Source organism: Aspergillus welwitschiae (genome assembly GCF_003344945.1).
Source record: "Aspergillus welwitschiae strain CBS 139.54b unplaced genomic scaffold BDQ94scaffold_11, whole genome shotgun sequence".
In the NCBI taxonomy this organism is placed as follows: domain Eukaryota; kingdom Fungi; phylum Ascomycota; class Eurotiomycetes; order Eurotiales; family Aspergillaceae; genus Aspergillus; species Aspergillus welwitschiae.
Window position 1 is genome coordinate 432,781 of NW_020798705.1, and position 19,102 is coordinate 451,882.

General features: G+C 50.7%; 6 protein-coding genes across 6 annotated transcripts; 4 read left to right on the forward strand and 2 right to left on the reverse strand.

The window, feature by feature from the left end:
- Positions 1-1,637: 1,637 nt before the first annotated feature.
- Positions 1,638-3,097, forward strand: BDQ94DRAFT_15510 (protein disulfide-isomerase tigA). Its single transcript, XM_026768415.1, has 2 exons — positions 1,638-2,341; positions 2,408-3,097. The coding sequence occupies exons 1-2, from the start codon at positions 1,831-1,833 to the stop codon at positions 2,974-2,976; spliced, it is 1,080 nt and encodes a 359-aa protein (XP_026627828.1). The 5' UTR covers positions 1,638-1,830; the 3' UTR covers positions 2,977-3,097.
- Positions 3,072-3,959, reverse strand: BDQ94DRAFT_140923 (heat shock factor-binding 1 family protein). Its single transcript, XM_026765721.1, has 3 exons — positions 3,763-3,959; positions 3,575-3,674; positions 3,072-3,499 (listed from the first exon to the last, which is right to left on the reverse strand). The coding sequence occupies exons 1-3, from the start codon at positions 3,814-3,816 to the stop codon at positions 3,339-3,341; spliced, it is 315 nt and encodes a 104-aa protein (XP_026627829.1). The 5' UTR covers positions 3,817-3,959; the 3' UTR covers positions 3,072-3,338.
- A 1,395-nt stretch (positions 3,960-5,354) lies between these two features.
- On the forward strand, positions 5,355-6,766 carry BDQ94DRAFT_169126 (putative oxidoreductase, 2OG-Fe(II) oxygenase family; the record flags this gene model as incomplete). Its single annotated transcript, XM_026771222.1, has 6 exons — positions 5,355-5,525; positions 5,579-5,638; positions 5,702-5,755; positions 5,816-5,832; positions 5,898-6,051; positions 6,107-6,766. 6 exons carry the CDS (start codon positions 5,355-5,357, stop codon positions 6,764-6,766), a joined length of 1,116 nt encoding a protein of 371 aa, XP_026627830.1.
- Positions 6,738-9,976, reverse strand: samB (MYND-type zinc finger protein MUB1). Its single transcript, XM_026765722.1, has one exon. It carries the CDS (start codon positions 9,272-9,274, stop codon positions 7,457-7,459), a length of 1,818 nt encoding a protein of 605 aa, XP_026627831.1. The 5' UTR covers positions 9,275-9,976; the 3' UTR covers positions 6,738-7,456.
- Positions 9,977-15,385: 5,409 nt separating this feature from the next.
- On the forward strand, positions 15,386-17,334 carry BDQ94DRAFT_15573 (WD40 repeat domain-containing protein). Its single transcript, XM_026768522.1, has 5 exons — positions 15,386-15,806; positions 15,940-16,652; positions 16,710-16,799; positions 16,867-16,986; positions 17,057-17,334. The coding sequence occupies exons 1-5, from the start codon at positions 15,692-15,694 to the stop codon at positions 17,075-17,077; spliced, it is 1,059 nt and encodes a 352-aa protein (XP_026627832.1). The 5' UTR covers positions 15,386-15,691; the 3' UTR covers positions 17,078-17,334.
- On the forward strand, positions 16,969-17,961 carry BDQ94DRAFT_140935 (uncharacterized protein). The gene has a single exon (XM_026765723.1). The coding sequence runs from the start codon at positions 17,591-17,593 to the stop codon at positions 17,879-17,881; it is 291 nt and encodes a 96-aa protein (XP_026627833.1). The 5' UTR covers positions 16,969-17,590; the 3' UTR covers positions 17,882-17,961.
- The last annotated feature ends 1,141 nt before the right edge of the window (positions 17,962-19,102 follow it).

A 19,102-nucleotide genomic window follows, 5' to 3' on the forward strand; every position in this document is an offset into this window, starting at 1 on the left:
GCCGGCAGCACCCTCACACCCATCAGGACTCAGTCGATTTGCCTGCTGTCGAATTCCCTCCACCGGTTCTATCAAACCAAGGTCATTAATGTGCGGACGTGGTTTGATGAGAAATCACCCTCGACCATTAACCTCCGAGACCTTCCTTCAGTTAAGGATTCGATCCAGTCTTGGAAGATTTCCACAGAGCAGCTTCCAGAGAGTCTGCAGAAACTGCAGGCAAGTTAATTCTTCGCTTTTTATTGTAAGCGCTGCTAACCAGAGATTAGGGCTCATGTGGACGTTTCCAATTTGCTGTCCAGAGCTTGAAAAATAGTGACTTTGTCGCGAAGTCCGTGGCTACGAAAGACAGCAAGGTAGGCGTCCCCTGCCCCAGGTCGCAAGCGAGTGAGCTGACACATGCTAGCAATTATCGTCACAAGATGAGCTGCTTGCCAATGTCTTCTGGCGCTTCCTACAGCTTCGTGGATATATTGATGAGAAACATCAGCTTACCCAGTGGGGAGTATGCCTTGAGCAAGCATTGTCGGGACTTGATCCAGCCGATGCGCTTGAGGAGCCAACGTTCCTTGCCATTGAGATGATCAGGTTTGGCCTGCTCAACTCCAAGCAGTGGTTCTCCCATGTTTCCGGGGGTCCCATGAGAGGATCAGGTAAGATTGCAGGTTTATGTGGCCATAAAACAATGCTGATCTAGTCCACCCCAGACGAGGATAAAAGCCTTAACATGCTTGTTTCCCGCCTTGCTTGCATCGCCAAACTCCAGCACAAGAGCATCGGTTATTCTGGCCCACTAAGCCGGCAACTGCTCTGCTACCGATCCCTGATCTCCGAGGTTCGTTCTACGCTACGGACGCTCATTGAGGTTGTCCTGGCCAGTCTGCTCCTGAGCGGTGATGCTGACCGGGACCGAAACGATTGGGGCGAAATGAGCATCAAGTAAGTGAACATGTGGACATGGTGCGCCAATGCGACGTGATCTGACGCAATATAGGCTCCCCATCATCGACGACAACGACTGTGGGCTTGGAATTGCTGTCCGTACCTACCTTGATGATCTGCCCTTGCAAGCGGATCCCACATCGCCAGAGGCGCGGGCAGAAGTGAAATCGAAGGGCAAGGAATGGTTCCAGCATAGTGACAGCTTTACGGGCAATCTGGACATGGCATTCAAGCTGTGGGATGCGGTGAGTACTACCCAGCAATCTTTTCTCCGGCCTCTCACTCATTTGCTTCCTAGGTATACCGCGGTACGCAGAGCGCGGGCAAGGAACTTAAGGAGGGCAAGCAATGGGAAGATGCAAACCGCTGGTTGGCCGAGCGGCGGTAAGGGACTGGTGTAGAGTATCCTCCTAGAAGGACCAGAGGAAACAGCACTTATGACCACGACTTGACGAACCATGGCAGTCGTGTCTACTGGGGTGGTCCAGAACCACCTGAAAGCTTCGCCCGATTCTACTCCAGCCACGTTGTATAATTAGGAATCAAAGGGGCTGACAGGCGCTACATGAAGTAACATCATCCCCCCATCATAGCCAGAACCCATGAAAAGGGAGCGTAGTGGCAAATACAGGATTATATTTAGCCGTAAAGCCGCTGATCAAGCTGAAGTTGATTAGTGATGCTTAACTTACCAAGTGTCCTCTTTGACCCGCTCGGTCTCCGCAGCGCTTCCGCCTTCCACGCCGGGAGCTCATACGACTATATCTACACTCCGCCCAGCAACAACCCCTTCCCTCGCTGAACGGACAGGACCATTTGCTATTGACAAGTAACATTGTCAATTGCCCTGCTTCTACTTCTCCCTAAACCAAAACCACACCATCCATCATGGTCCGTCTCAGCAATCTCGTGAGCTGCCTCGGCCTGGCCTCCGCGGTCACCGCAGCAGTGGTCGATCTCGTCCCCAAGAACTTCGACGACGTCGTCCTCAAGTCCGGCAAGCCCGCTCTGGTTGAATTCTTCGCTCCCTGGTGCGGCCACTGCAAGAACCTCGCGCCCGTGTATGAAGAGCTGGGCCAGGCATTCGCCCATGCCTCCGACAAGGTCACCGTCGGCAAGGTTGATGCGGACGAGCACCGCGACTTGGGCCGCAAGTTCGGTGTCCAGGGATTCCCCACGCTGAAGTGGTTCGACGGAAAGAGTGACGAGCCGGAGGATTACAAGGGTGGTCGTGATTTGGAGAGTCTGTCTTCGTTCATCTCTGAGAAGACGGGCGTCAAGCCCCGTGGTCCTAAGAAGGAGCCCAGCAAGGTGGAGATGCTGAACGACGCGACTTTCAAGGGCGCTGTTGGTGGTGATAATGATGTTCTGGTTGCGTTCACCGCGCCGTGGTGTGGACGTGAGTATCCTCGTTTCATCGCTCCCGCTCTAGAAGCAAATCACTAACTACAGCATCTTAAAACAGACTGCAAGAACCTCGCTCCTACCTGGGAAGCCCTGGCCAACGACTTCGTCCTCGAGCCCAACGTTGTGATCGCCAAAGTCGACGCCGACGCTGAGAACGGCAAGGCCACCGCCAGAGAGCAGGGCGTGTCCGGATACCCCACCATCAAGTTCTTCCCCAAGGGCTCTACGGAATCTGTTCCCTATGAGGGTGCCCGCTCTGAGCAGGCCTTCATTGACTTCCTCAACGAGAAGACCGGCACCCACCGTACCGTTGGCGGCGGACTCGACACCAAGGCCGGCACCATTGCTAGCCTGGACGAGCTGATTGCCAGCACTTCTGCTGCTGACCTGGCCGCCGCGGTCAAGAAGGCTGCTACGGAGCTTAAAGACAAGTACGCTCAGTACTACGTCAAGGTTGCGGACAAGCTGAGCCAGAACGCCGAGTATGCCGCTAAGGAGCTTGCTCGTCTGGAGAAGATCCTGGCCAAGGGTGGATCGGCCCTTGAGAAGGTGGATGACCTTATCTCCCGCAGCAACATCCTTCGCAAGTTTGTTGGTGAGGAGAAGGAGGCCAAGGATGAGCTGTAGATATTGTATGGATTATGACTTGTTTAGCTAGGGTATAGGCACCTAGTTTCTGTTACTCTGTATGATATCAAGAGGCAGTTATGAGAATGCTATCGATGCGAACAGTAAACCATCCATTTCCCATTCCCATGTATGTATACACAAGAACATAAGAGTATATAGTAGATGTAAATTGACAGTAAAAAGGGTATCTTCACATTCCACCTCAAATCACCACAACCCAGCAGTATATATCACCATCACCCCCTAATTCATAGAAAACGAAAGAGTAAATCCACCCCCAATATGAACAGAAACCCAAGTCCGATAACACCATAACCCCAAGCAAATCCCACAAGATTAACTCTCAATCATTTGATCAATCACTTCTCAGGACTCCCACTCCCAGCCACACTCCCCACCACCGACCCCGTCCCCGTCTGCGACGCAGCAGCACCACCACCACCACCCCCGGACGTCGTCGTACCATCCACAACCGTAAACGAAGCCTCTAACTCATCCAACCGTCTCGCCATATCGTCCACTGTCCAGATACCCATAAATATCAGCGCTCACTTCTCTCAGATCAACAAGTATAAGAAGGAAGGACAAGACGTACACTTCCCAAACATCTCCCGCGAAACACCATCGAATTTATGTTGTAGCTGGTCGAGAAGATCGTCCACTGCGGCGGAGAATTGGCCTTGCGCGTCGGAGTTCTAACACCAAGGTAGGGCTGTTAGCTGCGCTGTTTCGTTCGTGGGTATCTTTTTTCGACGGGTACTAAGTAGCAGGGATGGGACGTACTTGAGTTGAGGTTGTTGGTGGGGGAGGGACGGCTTCGGCGGTGGATTCGGACATTTTGGTTTGGTGATTTCTTGGGTTGGATGAGGTGGATATGGAGTATTTGTATTAGGTGTCTGTGAGGGGAGTGTTTTGTGAGGGTGATTGTTGTTGTATGTGAGGTAGTAAGGGAGTATGGAGTATAGGAGGGCGATTAGTAGGTAAGTTTAATGATGGTGATATAAGATGGATGGCCATGCTGTATGCCGCTTTGGGTTTGGTGCCATGCGTTTACGGGGATCGGGTCTTGGCGTTGGGTTGGAAGGTGTGCTGCCTGAGGCAGTGGTTGTGATTGTGGTTGTAGATGGTTGTATAGATTGTTGGTTAGTTATGGAAATTGTTACATTATACTTGTTGCTGCTATTATGTGGGAGTATGGAAGTAGTAGTGATAGAAAATCGATTGTTTGGTTGTACTGTCACCTTGGAACGGTCTGCGATGAATGCATTGTCTCTGAAGTATAAATGTGTCAACGTCCCGCGGAATGCATTGAGCAGATGCATGCTGGTACTTGTTTTGTTTCCACCAACACTTTGTTCTTGCCATGAACTTGAGTTAAGTAAATGAGTATGATATATCAGTAGTTTCTACACGTATAACTATCTATCTACTACCGTGGTAGCACTTTTCTGTGTCATTCTTCAATTATAGTTGACGAAAGTAAGTATATTTCTTTGTGGCGGATTTGTATATATATTGCACGCGTTATTCCTATCCGCATGGCTTACATAGTATGACTTCTGTGCATGATACATGCGCTTTATTGTCACCATCGATGCTGAATACTTGCACATTTATGTGCGAAAGGAACGGCCTCCTGCCGACAAGATACTGCTGCACACCATCAATTGGCGTTCGTATAATGCCTTAGTTACGAGGATTAGATGATTTATGTAATTGGCAGATGTAAGCACTGATAGATGAACCTCTATTGCTATATTATGTACCCATCATGTCTACACAACCGAATGGTAGCTATGGCAATTGCAAGACAGGCAGTGGGGCTTACCCTCTTCATTGAGTCATATCTCAGACCCTCTCACTGCACTCACTTACTTTGTATCAGAGTAGATAGAACTGAACACCTTATCTAAATAGTACTGGTCAGTACTCACTGGAAATTTATAAGCTATGGTGTCTGCAGTCAAGCAGTTGTGAAAAGGTAATGGCACTGGCGAATGTCCGTTAATATAAAGTAGATACCCTGCATGACTGCAGATACTCATCCTCGGCAAGAGCATTACAGACAACAGCAACCCACCAGCCGAATTCGCATTTCAAATAGAATCACCGGCGTTTAATCATGCCATTTGACCCGATTCGATCGATAGCCGATAGCCACGGCCGCGGACCCGAAGCCTGAGGGTTTGGTGGGCCAATGGCTGGCTCATCGGCTCGACCCGCATTGAGTGTCACTGATACAAGTAAGTAGTAGTATTCTAGCTGTCCGATAACGTCGCATTTCCTTATATAAGTCGTGCTCATCTCCACTTCTACGAAATCTGTTTCTATCCTTGTTTTAATATTCCTCCACATACATCTGAGGCAACAGTAACATGTCTGACGTTGGCCCTCCCATCGAGCTCCCCGTGCTGGACATCTCCAACCCCCTCGATCCGGAGGCGGGGAAGGCCCTTCTGGCAGCTGCCACCAAGTATGGCTTTTTGTATGTCGACAGCCGGGGGACCGACTTTACGACCGCGGAGGTGGATCGTGCATTTGAACTGGTATGTCCTTTGCCATAACTTCAAACATCGTATACTAATATAGTGTATTACAGTCCAAGAAATTCTTCGCCTCCCCGGTAGAAGAAAAGGCCGCTTGTCGCATTGAACCCAACGTGCGTGATACCTCCACCCAACTATCTACAATGCCGTAGAAATCAACATCTAATCCTCCTCAGAACCGCGGCTGGTCCGGCATGCACTCCGAGACCCTGGACCCGGAGCACCAGCGAGTAAGCATACATTCACCATCTATCAACATAGTATACCAATCACTAACCACACCCCCACAGACCGGCGATTTCAAAGAGTATACCATCCATCTACACCCACCACCACACCCATCACCACCCACTAACACTAAATAATCAATAGAGCCTTCAACTTCGGCGAATTCACCAACAACAACAAAGCCCAACAACCCCTCCCGGCATCCCTAATCCCCCACGAAACCGAAATCGCCCAATTCGCCTCCCTCTGCAACAAAACCTGCACTCGGATCCTAACCCTCCTGGCGCTGGGACTCGGCGTAAGCAGCCAGCCCCATACAATATCAATAAATCACAAACTAACGATAAATACAGATCCCCCCCACCTTCTTCACCACCCGCCACGACCCCACCACAGGCCCAACAGGCAGTATCCTGCGCTACCTCTTCTATCCCAGCATAACCTCCCCATTGACCTCAACCTACTCACACAAAACCGACGTCCGAGCTGGCGCCCACAGCGACTACGGCTCCATCACGCTGTTGTTCCAGCGCCCGGGGCAGCCAGGATTGGAGATCCTCACTCCAGATGGGGCAGGGTGGGCGCCTGTTCCTGTAATCCCTAGGTCTTCTTCTACAAGCTTAGAAGGGAGCGAATACCCGTTCCCGCCTATCCTCGTCAACATCGGCGACTTACTCAGTTACTGGACGGACGGATTACTGAAGAGTACGGTGCACAGGGTGGTATTCCCCGTGTCGGAGCAGCAGAGGCCCAACGCGCAGGATCGGTATAGTATTGTGTATTTCTGTCATCCGTTGGATCGGACGGAGTTGGTGCCCGTGCCAAGTAATGTTGTGGAGGAGTTTAGGAGGGGTAAGAGTAAGGAGGGGGGAGATGGGGGAGTCAGGGTTGGGTTTGGAGGTGGGGCGGGGATGTTGGAGGAGGGGAAGAGGGCGTTGACGGCGCAGGAACATTTGATGGCCAGGTTGGATGCTACGTATGGGTTTCGGAGGGAGAAAGAAGGGGAAGCTTGAATTTACTTAGGTTAAGGTGGCTGGTGGGAGAGAAAGTGTCAAGTGAATAAGTACTAGATATTCAATAGCCACCGTCCAATTCATACGAGGCCGCTCGTGTATGCACAGGTTCCAATGATGCACAACCCAACTGGCTAAGTCGGACCCGGGCTCATAGCCCCTGCTCCGGCCCAGCCTCATCTTCGCAACAACAAGCAAAAGAGGTAATCACAATGCCCAAAGAAATCGCTCCAGAAAGATTGTGGGGGAGAGCTGGTTCACAATGCTAGATAGATCGGGCTACTCACAAAAGAAAATCGTTGGGCGTCAGGACGGAGAGGAACTAGGGGCTCGAACAATGACGGAGAGGAAGATGAAATAGGAGACAGAACAACAATCCAAGCAAGATAAGTAAAAAGGTGCACGCATTCATGACCGCTAGTATCAATCCATATGACCGGGAATCAGGCTTTATGCCCCGCGTTAATCAAACAGGTGAAAAAAAATCGAAATGTGATGAATAAAATTCGACGACATACAAGAGGTATCTTTGGGATGAAGAGCAACGCCGCCAGGTTTTGAAATGCCATGCACGGGTAGACGTGAAACCCTCGGAAACGAAACGGAATGACGAAATGGTAACAGATGACAGATACGACGCTATGCAAGCCGGTATGCATTAGAGGTATTAAACAGTTTCATGCGTTCATATCATGGCGTGGTGTGGCACCAGTGACGGTGGTACACCCACGCTGCCTTCTGGCAGTCTTTGCTGCAGTACTTGGTGCGGCGGCAGCGCCGGCACTTTGCAAATTGTCGCTGGAATTCCTCCCACTTTCCACACTTATAGTATGCACACTGCCGGATGCCGCCTCTCGACTCGTCCTTGCGGCAGAGATTCCGCATCACCACACATGCCCAGTATTGCATGTCCTTGGAGTGGTGGCGAACCGTGAATTTCTCCACCAAGGGGAAGATGTTGACATCGTCCGGAAGCAGGTATTCATCTTCCTCCTCTGCAGGTTCGATGGGTGATACGCCATCCTCCAACATTTGGAGCTCACGGTCAACCTTGAGCTTAGGGACGAGGTGGGAGTGCTGGAAGTAAGACCGCAGGTTGCAGTACTTGGACACATAGGCAAGGAGCTGAAGCGACATGAGGACATCTTCATCCTTAGGCATCGTCGTCAAGACGCCTTGGACGGCTGTGGTTGATCGGTCACGGACATACAGTGAGTATGGGCTGGGAACAACAGCAGGCGAGTTGGCAGTATTAGGGGCTTGCGTGGGTGAAAGGCCCAAAGCCCCATTCGTGCGCGTTGCGTCGTTGTTAATCATGCTGCCATCCACAGTAGAACGGTGGGTGATGTTGAATGTCTCGGCTTCCTGGCTTTCGGAAGTATCATTAACAGTCAAGTCGTGCGTGTTGGAAACACCTTCCAGCACAGTTTGCCTGTCGCCGTCATCGTCGATCTCCATACGATTTTGGATGCCAACGATTGGCTCAGCTGTCTCTCCAGAACCCGGGTCGTCACCCAGAGTCGAGCCCTCGCCATTTCCATCATCCGACTCACCAGAGGCTGATTGCTGTTGCCTCAGGGTAGGCCGTGGTCGGGCGGGAGGGACTTGTGTGTTGCTGCGCAGCTGCGCAGGACCGCTGGGAGTGGTTGGGGAGTCGGGCTGAGACGCAAGGCCGTTCTGGAAGCCAGGAAGCATGCTGGGCAGCCTCTCTGTGTCGCGCACGGGGCGCAAGCCAAAGCCATCGGCTGCATCCATGGGAGGAAGGGCAGTGGCAAGGGGCTGCATCACCCGGTAGCGGTGAGCAGCATGGGCATAGCGGGTATCATTGGATCTAAGGTTATGGGCATCCTGTCCAAAGGTGCTCCGTTCCGGGGGGGAGGTCACAGACACCCGGGGGGACGAGGTGATGTCCATGGCGTTCGAGTCCGAGGCATGGCTGTCTTGGTAGAAAGGGGGAATTTCAATGTGAGGCGGTGGCGCCTGGCGGCGAGAAGGACGTTGCTCGGTGTTTGTCGATTGGTCCACGTACACTGGACGGGAAGGGGCGTCGCTGCTGATGGGTGCAGCCTTGGAGTGGTGTCGTGACGAATGTCTCTGACTTTCTGAATCCGCCCGTGCGCGGGCTTTCTCGACCACTTTGATATAGTTATCAAGTATGGTGGCAATCACTGGCACCATATCGGCTTCGACTACTCGAGTCCTCACACTCTCCGAGCCCCGCACACCAATATTGACAACACATTGGAAGGCGAGGCTCCACTTCCACATCTCCATCAAATCCCGACTCCGGCCCTCCTTAAGGATACATACCAGCCGTTCAATGCCGCCATCGACGGTCAGAATATCGCGGATTCGGGCTGATGATGTGGTGAGGTAGGCCAAATGATTGAGTGAGTTAATGAGTGGTAGCGTTGATGTACAATCCAAGGCACGCCGGTCGTAGAGGGTGGTTGTGATATTTACAGAGGCCTTGTTGACATTTGGGATGCTGAAGTTGACCTCCCGCATGGTGGGCGAGAGGATGGATATCTGACACGGGATGAAGACCGGTCGGTTGAAGAGGAGGAAGTGATGTCTCGATCAAGGGTGATGTACTCCAGCCCCTATGGTGAGATGGGAAGATCGACGGTAGGAACGTGACCGGGCGAAGAAACGAGGAAAGGAGAATTGAGTCTGAGGCGAAATCCGTATCGATTATATTCCCGTCATCAAGTCTGAGTCAGATGTACAATAGTGAACAATGAGAGGGTGCTGTTGAGCAGGCTTATGGACGGGAGGATGGGACAGGAGATCGTAGAACGATAGACGAGCGGCGTGAAAGGGGAGAGAGGATTGTTCAGGCCAAGACCCGGTCCGTCAGAGCCTGGCGGCCACGATGAATCACGGAAGGAGAGTAGGCGTCGACGAAGACGGGGGGAAGCGAGACGCAGGGACTGAGATTAGGCTAGGGAAAGACTGCGGAAATAGGCCAAGTTAAATTGGATGATGCCGCGAAAAGGCACTTGGGGTTAAGGCGAAGGGTGAATGAAAATGGCGACCGAGGGGGAAGTTGAGATCGAAAGGAGGAGAGGAGGAGGAGAGAAGGTCGGACTGGAAAAGCGAAAGCGGAGAGACCAACGCTGGCCGTGTCAGGCGGTTTCGTCCTCCAGGCTTTTTGGCCCGCCACCCTTTTGCCTCTCTTTTCGCTCTCCCTGTGTCCTTCTCCCTCCTTCGGATTTACTAAAAAAACAGGGATCTTCTCCAGGTCCTCTCTCGCCCGGAAATTATATCTATCAACTTGGACTATCGCGGAACTGACAAGTATGAGCGATATTGTGCCGCGTCTTTGCGCCCTTACCACCGTGATGACCAATTTCCTTCGGCGTTCTTCCTCTGCCTCTCGGGGTTTGCCACCGAATTCAGCATCCGACAACCTGACCCCCTTCTGACTGAAGATCTACCTGGTGACTTTCTTTGCTACACAGTCCTAGACTTCCCCAGTGGTATTTTCCCTTGGTCAACCAAACTTCACATCTACAGTAATAGCACGATGTCGCTTTTCGGACAGTGTCCCCAAGGTCGCGCGCATAATCCATCTTCTCGAACGGTCCCCATTTACCAGAATAAGCGGAGTCCTGCGTAGATCCAGGAGCAATGACCAGCCCGAGCACCCACCGGTGGTCCTGCATATGACTGAAGTGGTTAAGAACATTGGAATACTCATCTTATAGTCTCTTTCTCGGCCTTGGTCACGAGTTCACCCCCCCTTCATGTCGCTGGTGGTACGACTACAACGCTAAGTCCCCCAGGTACACCGGTCGTCATGACCCTTTAGGGGCTATCATCCCAGGGGGCAGAAGGGTGTGTTTATCTTATTGTATGGGACCGTGCGACATGATTGGTATCCCTTTCATAGGAATAATGTGTTTCTGATTTTCAGTCATTATTGATAATTTGGTAATATCCGATTTGGCTATCTTTCCGCGATCTCTATCCCCTATTATGTGTCATTTATCTCCTGGTTTTCGCATGAGATAGTTTTTTACCCGCGGATAGATATGGATAGGGATATCGAGATAGTAGTAAAGAGAAAGACTGAGCAATCATCAAATTCAACTTAATCTCCTGTGTTATTACTCTGGCGGATGATATATTTAGATCTGCAGAATACTCAGTGTTTTTAGTAGATGTCGTTGGTAGACACCCCTGCTAGAGTCCTAAGGCTAATCAACCAGTCCTTGTGAAGAAATCAAGGCCATCCTCACAAGAGGCACGGGTCAAATCAATCAGTCATCATTGTCCTGGAAAATCTGGCAAGCAATCAACAATCAAAGCCTCCCCTTACCCCTCTATCACAAAGCGCACAGACAGTCCGTCACATTCTATGATTAGAAACACAGACACATCTAGGCGCGAACCGCTGCGGACAAGATACCCAGCATTAACCGCCCACGAAGAAGCCAATGCCGGTCCGGACGAATCACGCACGATCATGGAGCTTCCAGATACACCCACATGCATCGAGCGGGCTGAAGATGCTGCGAACTAGCTTGCTTATCCCCCAGATAGTGTGAAGGGTTTAGTTTCATCGTTCTTGAGTTTGAGTCTGTGATTGATGGGAGAGTCAGCCTTGGCTATATATAGAACAGCTTTAGTTAGCGCTGGGTGCTTCTGGAAGGAGACTTTCGCTGGAAAGCCTGTATCATGATGTGATTGCTTAGTTGCCGACATCAACATGGGCTGACATGCATGTTTCGCTCGGTCGTCGCGTTGAGCCTATATCTATAATTGACACAAGCGGCTAGTAATTCGCCTATGTGTTCGAGATCTGTAGTGTCAGAAATCGAACCGCCCTGGTATCTCCGGGGGACTAGAGACAGCCGTTCCGTCACCTTCTTTTCTATATTTGAAATCAGGATCGCTAACTAGCCTTGTCTAGATTGCTCTACTATCTGTGCCTTGGCGCTTTCTCGGACATCTAACTCCGCTGTGCGAACTTGGTACACCGCAGTAGCACAAGGTGTCCTCCGTAAGGCGGACTTTTATATTGCAGTACATACTGGGTACTAGTCGATTTGACATGGCCTCGGCCCCGGCATGAGGCGCTGCACCGGGCAGCAATTCAATGTATATTCCTGCAAAGGGAATGATGTATTGCTTTATTAGCATGCAGGTAGTAGTAATCTGCATGAAGAGGGTACTCTGCATGAGATTTATAAATCATAATGCAGTGGGTCGTCACGATCTGAACTACACCCATAGAACCAATGAACAGTAGTGCACTGACAAGTAAGTTAGGAGCAACTAAATTCATGATACCAGCGCCCACAGAGCAATGTTATTATGGAAACTATATCTTCTGTGTGTATGATTACGAGAAGCTCGATCTACCCAGGAAGGTCAGAACTCAGAACATGAAAGCAAATTTAAAAGACCCACTTGAATGTATTGTAGGCAGAAACAATAAAGGGCTTAGAGTTGCATGGTACATCTTACCTGCCCAAGCCGTCAAAGCAAATTTGGGGGAACAAACAATTGCTGTGGATGGCAAGGCATCAGGGGACAAATGCCATGGCCAGGTATTAATAAGCAGCAGCAGTTTCATTACGAATGCGACTAGACAGTATCATTAATAATTCCGATAAATGAAGACCTTCCGCGGAGGGGCATCGGATGGGCTAGTCAGGCACAGGTTGAGCGATCCTCCCTCCAGTGGAGCGCCTTTCTCCAGGTGGACAAGCCGTACACAGCAATACCCGCCCCATATCTGCCTTGGTATTGGACCTCCTGTCGATAGTCGATAGGCATCTAATTAGACAACAAGTGGTGACCAATTTCCCTTCCGAAGGTAGACCCGCCTCAACGCACACTGACCATACCTATCCATCTTCCTGCGAATCTCACGAGTCATTCGGTGCAACTCCTGTCTTTTGGAACTTTTGTCTTTTGAGACACCCTACAAAAGACAGTCGGAAATGATTCACCGGGGTACCCTTGGATCGTAATTGTGATATATCACTCAGGATGAGCATGCCGAACTTATGCCGTGATAAATGAAGAGGTCATGCAGCTGCAGTCGGCAATAAGATTCGGGAACCTGACGTAGGTGGATATTACCGTCTCCAACGCTATAGATTAAATGACCAGTAGGCGCCTCCGCTTTGCGGACAAGAGTTGGCTCGCTGCCGCACAATGAATTCGAGAAATCTAAGGTGCAAGATACTACCCGGTCCGGCACATCCCTCAGCAGACAGGTCAAACTACAGAAGCTAAAGCAAGTGAAAAATAAAACAAGAGTATTGTTCAATGCGGATAATAGCAGGATTTATGGTCTACTACTAACCCAATGTCTGAGCGGGTTACTAAGCACTCAGTAAATTCCGATGTTTGGCCAACAAGCGGAATGGAGAATAACCTCTGACTTGCATTTGCCCCAGCCATCGCAATAATCCATCCCCGCTTGGCTTTCGGCTCAACGCCTATCAAATCTGCACAAGGGATTATTGCTGCATGGTATGCACAGCTTGAAGCTGGAGCTTCAGCTTACATCTCATAATGCATATCTTGCGAGACCGGTTGAAAACCGATACGGCTCTAATAGTCTCGAAGGATGCAGCGGGTAACTAATCCACTAGATATTCGTCATCACCTATACCGATCTCTTTTTTGCAAGGCCATATCGGAAAGATTTGACAACCTGGAACAATAAAACATAAGATCTATGCCTCCAAGGCCCATGAAAAATGGTGAGTCTCAAAATAGACTGTATTAGTTGACAGAAGCAACATGCAGTACGGAGTAAATGTGGAATGAACCTTGAATTCCGTCGGAGTCCCAATTCATCCTGGATTCGATACTCGATTCTGCAGGAGGCAGGCAAGGTGAACCGTAAAGTAGACGTTATCTAGCTATGACCATGATCTGCAAGCAGAGCATTCTCCTCTTTGCTACCGGTTAAAGTAGTATTGGGAAAGGGGGGACGACTCGTGCAAGGCTTAGATGGACCGCCATTCGGCATGCAGAGCAATTCGCGTATTTTTGGTACCAATCCTTGTGGATATCCAACCTGAGCTAACTGCGATTCATGCATTGTCGGACTTTGCCCCGTGGGCAAGGAGTTGAGCATCGGCAGATGTCAAGTGTCAACGGTAGAGATTATGTACTATGTAGTGTCTAGTGAACCCTGTCCTACAACAAAAACCTTCCATGAAGATTCCTTCAACTGCTGGAGATTACTAGTAGATGGATATCTACTCTACCACGGACTATGAGAGTCCCCTATTTCAGTCTGAAGGAAGACCCGGAAGAATAATCCCAACTAATTCGATGAAATGGCCCCCCTTTCAGAAATTCCCCTGTGGTTTTCGCGTCCCGAGCACCTCCACTTGTCGACGATCTGGCCAACCAGAGGGGAATAGCAGCAGAAATTCTCCACCAGGTTGACCAGGGTGTAGACCACTTTTCCCCCTTAGTGGCCTTTATGGAGACCTGGGACCATTTGGCGGAGTACCTACCTACCTGGGCACTTCGTACTTGGAGCTAGCCTACTAACTTAGCGGTCGTGGTAGTGCCTTTCTCCTGCTGATTTTCCCCTTAAAACCCAACGAGGAGATAAGTTACCCCTGGGTAATGTAACGAAGAGAACAAGATGGACCGGCTGAAATTGACTCGACCAATTCTTCTGCTGGTCTGGCCAATCAGGGATGGCACGTTCCCTTTCTGGTGAATGAAGGGCCGGCCGGGTAAGGTTTCGTATTGTCACAAGTAGGTAACCTAAACCTCCACCGGATTTGGCTTTTTCATCAGGAGGCTCCGGGCTAAGGCTCCTCTTCTCTTTCTCTGTCTGTCTCTTTCCCCGATCCTCCTGGAGAGAGAGAGAGAGAGGAGCTCCCCCTAACTAATTCACTAACCGGTTCTCCGATAATCATCATCTGCTGCTGCTGCTGCTGCTGCTGCTGCGCCTGGCACACAGTCTTATTGTTGTGAACCGATTCGGTGGCAGTGTTCTTGAATAATTGGTATTGTCTCGCAGCCAGGATCACCAACCCATATTATCGCCGCCCACCACCGCCGCAATAGAGTAACATCAATGCAATCTCATCTCATCTCATCCCCTCCCATCCTGAACTCTGGTCCCTGTGGTCTTGTGTGTATTGTTGGCGTAGGAGTAGTCCGCGGTCGTCGTCCGTACAGCCGCGCCTAGTAGCAGCCATCAGAGCCCCGATAGGTAAAGGCACGACTTTAGTCTGGTGAGGCCATACATCATTATTATTGGCGCTACGACGGAGTTACTACGACCACCTCCCATCTTAACTGCTTGTCATCAACTGGATTTTTCCCTGTCTTTACCCTCTCTGGCCCTTCCGTCCGTCAGGCTCCTCCTCTCTCTTCCCTCTTTCCCCCTTTCCCTCTGTTTTTTCTATCGTAATTTAATTTTTTTTTTTCTCTTACCAAGATCGTATCCTATCCCATCCCGATCACCACCACCTCGTGCTCTCTCTGCTTCAGCAGTTGATTGCTTGCTTGCTTTCTTGCTCACTCACTCACTTTACTTACAACCAAACCCACCCCCTCCTTCCCACACTTACTACTACTAACTAAACTACTACACTTCTTCCCCCCCCTGCTGACTTAAACGCCCGAACCACCTCACCATTGCCCCGGGTCGAAACTTTCTTTGCTCTCGCTCGGTCGCTTCCGCCGTGCTCTCGCTCCACACCCAATCAACCCCCCTCCTCGTTCCCTCTCTCTCACTCCTTCTCCTTCCCTCTCTCTATTCCATTCCTCTCCCCCTACCGCCCTCTTCCCGCACTCCCCTCTCGCGGTTCTTTCAGTCCCCTGGATCTCACGACGCCGCCGCCCGCCGTCAACTCAATTTCTCCCCCTCAGGCCCGTCCTCCGTTTCACAATTGACATCTTCCCTCTCCAGGGGCTTGTTCCGTCAAGATGGCCGACATGTCCGGCGAACAGATGCAGGCTAAGATTACCGCGGCTAGGCGCGAAGCCGAAGGCCTGAAGGACAAGATCAAGCGCAGAAAGGATGAGTTGGCCGATACGACTCGTACGCTTCCCTCTTCCCTTTCGCACCTCATGGCCTCTCCTCTCGCAATGGAGAGACAACAGCCGTCGTTGTACTCGTGATTGGTCGTGTGTTTCGATTTGCTGACTCTGGTTCCTTCTTTCCCCCTCAACAGTCCGTCAAGTCGCGCAGAACCAAACTGAAACCTTGCCTCGTATTGGTATGAAGCCCCGGCGGACGCTCAAGGGACATTTGGCCAAGATCTACGCCATGCATTGGTCGACCGACCGCCGTCATCTCGTCTCAGCCTCTCAGGACGGAAAGCTCATCATCTGGGACGCCTACACCACGAACAAGGTCCATGCGATCCCGCTGAGGTCATCATGGGTCATGACCTGTGCCTATGCCCCGAGTGGAAACTACGTCGCCTGCGGTGGTCTCGACAACATTTGCTCGATCTACAACCTCTCCTCTCGCGAGGGTCCGACCCGTGTCGCGCGTGAGCTCTCCGGACACTCTGGCTACCTCTCTTGCTGCCGGTTCATCAACGATCGCAGAATCATCACGTCTTCCGGCGACATGACTTGCATGCTGTGGGATATCGAATCGGGCTCGAAAGTTACTGAATTCGCTGATCACCTTGGCGACGTGATGTCAATCAGCATCAACCCGACAAACCAGAACGTTTTCGTTTCGGGCGCCTGTGATGCCTTCGCCAAGCTGTGGGACATTCGTACCGGAAAGGCGGTGCAAACTTTCGCTGGACACGAATCCGACATCAACGCCATCCAGTTCTTCCCCGACGGAAACGCTTTCGGAACGGGTTCCGACGACACCTCCTGCCGTCTGTTTGACATCCGTGCGGATCGCGAACTCAACACCTACCAGGTAATGCTGGCAATCTATATGGCGAATCCATCTGTGGCTGACGAATGATGTTTCCAGAGCGACCAAATACTGTGCGGTATCACCTCCGTTGCCTTCTCCGTCTCTGGCAGATTGCTTTTTGCTGGTTACGATGACTTCGAGTGCAAGGTAAGACCTGAAATTATCCAAAGTCGCCGTATCATAGGCCAACCGGCTGATTTTGTTTTACTTGCAGGTCTGGGATGTTCTGCGCGGAGACAAGGTTGGATCCCTGAGTGGTCACGAGAACCGCGTAAGCTGCCTGGGAGTCAGCAACGATGGCATCAGCTTGTGCACTGGATCCTGGGATTCTCTGGTAAGCTTAGCGAGAGCATCACTTTTGTTGACTGGGCTGTGCAGCATACTAATCGTCTTCCGTCTTACAGCTCAAGGTCTGGGCTTGGTAAAAAAGCAAAACGAACAAAAACAGCAAAGATACCCTGTCTCAGTCTTTTGCGACGTCCTCATTCCAAGTTTCTCTTTTTTTCCTTTTTCTGCGCCACTAGGCTAAATGTCCGCCATTGTACGATAATCTTTTTTCACCGGGAGCAAATCTTGTCGCCCTTGCTCCATAATGTACTATCTCGGAGTACCGGCAAAGTTACCACGAAACGAAAAAAATCACGGGGCAGTCAGGGTGCCTAGACATGTCGGGGTTGGGGATTCTGCCGCCTTTCCCAGCTGGGTGTGACGAGAAAGAATAAGCCAAGAAAAGAGCAGAATGCCAACAAGAACCGACAATGCTCGACTACTGGTGCGGTGGGTTGTAATAATGCTATTGATGTTTGAGACCTCGGGATCGTTGCACGGATATCAGTGCGTTGCTGGGCAAGAGGCAGCGCATCTCACATGTCATCTTTTGAGCTTCGAATATTTGCAGGCCCCTGTTCTTATGTATTCGCGGGCTTGACTTTCTACTTATGTTCTTTTCGATCTCGCTTTACCCTTCACCCTTACTAACCCCATCCCCCCCTCCTTCGATGTCTTGTTCTTTTTCTTCAATTTCTTACCTCGATTACTACCATGATCGAGTATTCTTTTGTTCACTTTTCATTGTTTCCTTCTCTTGCCCCCTCTTTTCTTCTCTGACCTTTCTTACTCACTATCTTCTGTACTTTTCTGCGGGTGATGGATGGAAAGGGAGGGAATGTTTCCGGATAGGCCATGACGTTTTTCTTTTGACTCTTACTGCGATCCCCTTCTGTTACTAATCATCAGCCTACGTCTTGAAAGTGTCGGTTGTGTCATTTGAGTGTTTTCAAGCGGGCTTTTTTTTTTTTTTTTTTTTTTTTTTTTTTTTTTTTTTTTTTTTTTTTTTTTTTTTTTTTTTTTTTTTTTTTTTTTTTTTTTTTTTTTTTGTGTTGAAATCGACCATGTTTCCAGCAAATCTTTCCTTTATCCCTCGGGGGTTTCGCCCCACGATGTCATGTTCCGCAACACTCTTATGTCCCGACCTGGTGGTCAGCCAAGGCGTGGCAGAGAGTTGTTAGGCAGCCACTAGTACAAATGACAGGCAATACTTTTTTGGAAAAGCTCAATACTCTCTTTGAAAGACCCTGCTTTGTGTCACTGCTCCTGCTGGTCCACCCTGCTTGGGTTTGGGGCAGCTGGGATAGAACTGGGAATAGCAATTGGAGGAAACCGGGAAGGATGCACGCGATAGATAAAGGGCGCTGGGATCAGCTTGCAGTGGCCGAAAGGTCACTCCTCCAGGCAGCGGACCAGCGTATGCGGGATATCCCAAGTTATTAATAGTTCCCACACGCGTGGGGTCGGCTGACCTATCGCCCTATACCTACTTACGTACCGTTCTCAGGATGAGGATCTGCCCGCGGAAATGAATTGTCGAACAGGCAAGGCAACGACTCCGGACTCCACCTGGGATGGGGCCAGGTCAATCGGTTCAGGATGACGCTGTGAACCGGAAGGGCTGGGCGAGTCTTCACTGGAAGGCCAGAACTTGGAAGCCGTTGTCCGGATCTCGCCCGACGGCGGAGCCACTGGATCTGGGGGCCCTATCCAAAAGATGTGTCACTCGCTGTCTCCACAAGGGCGGCCAGCGCGGGCGATGCGCAAACCGTTAGCATCCGAGGTGAACACGTCGAACGCAAGATTTACCAGAAGCGGTGTCGCGGTCCTTGTTGGGGGGGAGAGGAGCGACAGGATTTTTTTCTCCGTTGATGGCGATGAAACACTTCTGATGCTCCAAGATCCACTGGGGAGCTGCCAGTTGTCTGAGCAAGAGGATCCTGATTTCCATTGGGAAAATCCATCCTAGCAATTGGCCCTATCTTTGCGCAGACTCCATCCTTCGTGTCCTCCATCACTCCACGTCATCAGTTGGGTAAACTTTGAGTAGGATGTAATCACGCGATGTAATTGAAGGTTGGGGGGGGGGGGGGGGGGGGGAGGGAGACAAGGAGGAACAGAAA

What these genes read in the sequence shown, in the direction of transcription:
- samB (XM_026765722.1), bottom strand. Translation starts at nt 9,274, where the DNA reads ATGCGGGAGGTCAACTTCAGCATCCCAAATGTCAACAAGGCCTCTGTA.
- BDQ94DRAFT_140935 (XM_026765723.1), top strand. Translation starts at nt 17,591, where the DNA reads ATGTTCTTTTCGATCTCGCTTTACCCTTCACCCTTACTAACCCCATCC.
- BDQ94DRAFT_15510 (XM_026768415.1), top strand. Translation starts at nt 1,831, where the DNA reads ATGGTCCGTCTCAGCAATCTCGTGAGCTGCCTCGGCCTGGCCTCCGCG. An exon ending in CACCGCGCCGTGGTGTGGAC is followed by an intron (nt 2,342 to 2,407) that starts GTGAGTATCCTC and finishes ATCTTAAAACAG; the next exon opens with ACTGCAAGAACCTCGCTCCT.
- BDQ94DRAFT_140923 (XM_026765721.1), bottom strand. Translation starts at nt 3,816, where the DNA reads ATGTCCGAATCCACCGCCGAAGCCGTCCCTCCCCCACCAACAACCTCA. An exon ending in CACCAACAACCTCAACTCAA is followed by an intron (nt 3,675 to 3,762) that starts GTACGTCCCATC and finishes CCTTGGTGTTAG; the next exon opens with AACTCCGACGCGCAAGGCCA. An exon ending in GCGGGAGATGTTTGGGAAGT is followed by an intron (nt 3,500 to 3,574) that starts GTACGTCTTGTC and finishes GTATCTGGACAG; the next exon opens with TGGACGATATGGCGAGACGG.
- BDQ94DRAFT_15573 (XM_026768522.1), top strand. Translation starts at nt 15,692, where the DNA reads ATGGCCGACATGTCCGGCGAACAGATGCAGGCTAAGATTACCGCGGCT. An exon ending in TGAGTTGGCCGATACGACTC is followed by an intron (nt 15,807 to 15,939) that starts GTACGCTTCCCT and finishes CCCCCTCAACAG; the next exon opens with TCCGTCAAGTCGCGCAGAAC. An exon ending in GCGAACTCAACACCTACCAG is followed by an intron (nt 16,653 to 16,709) that starts GTAATGCTGGCA and finishes TGATGTTTCCAG; the next exon opens with AGCGACCAAATACTGTGCGG.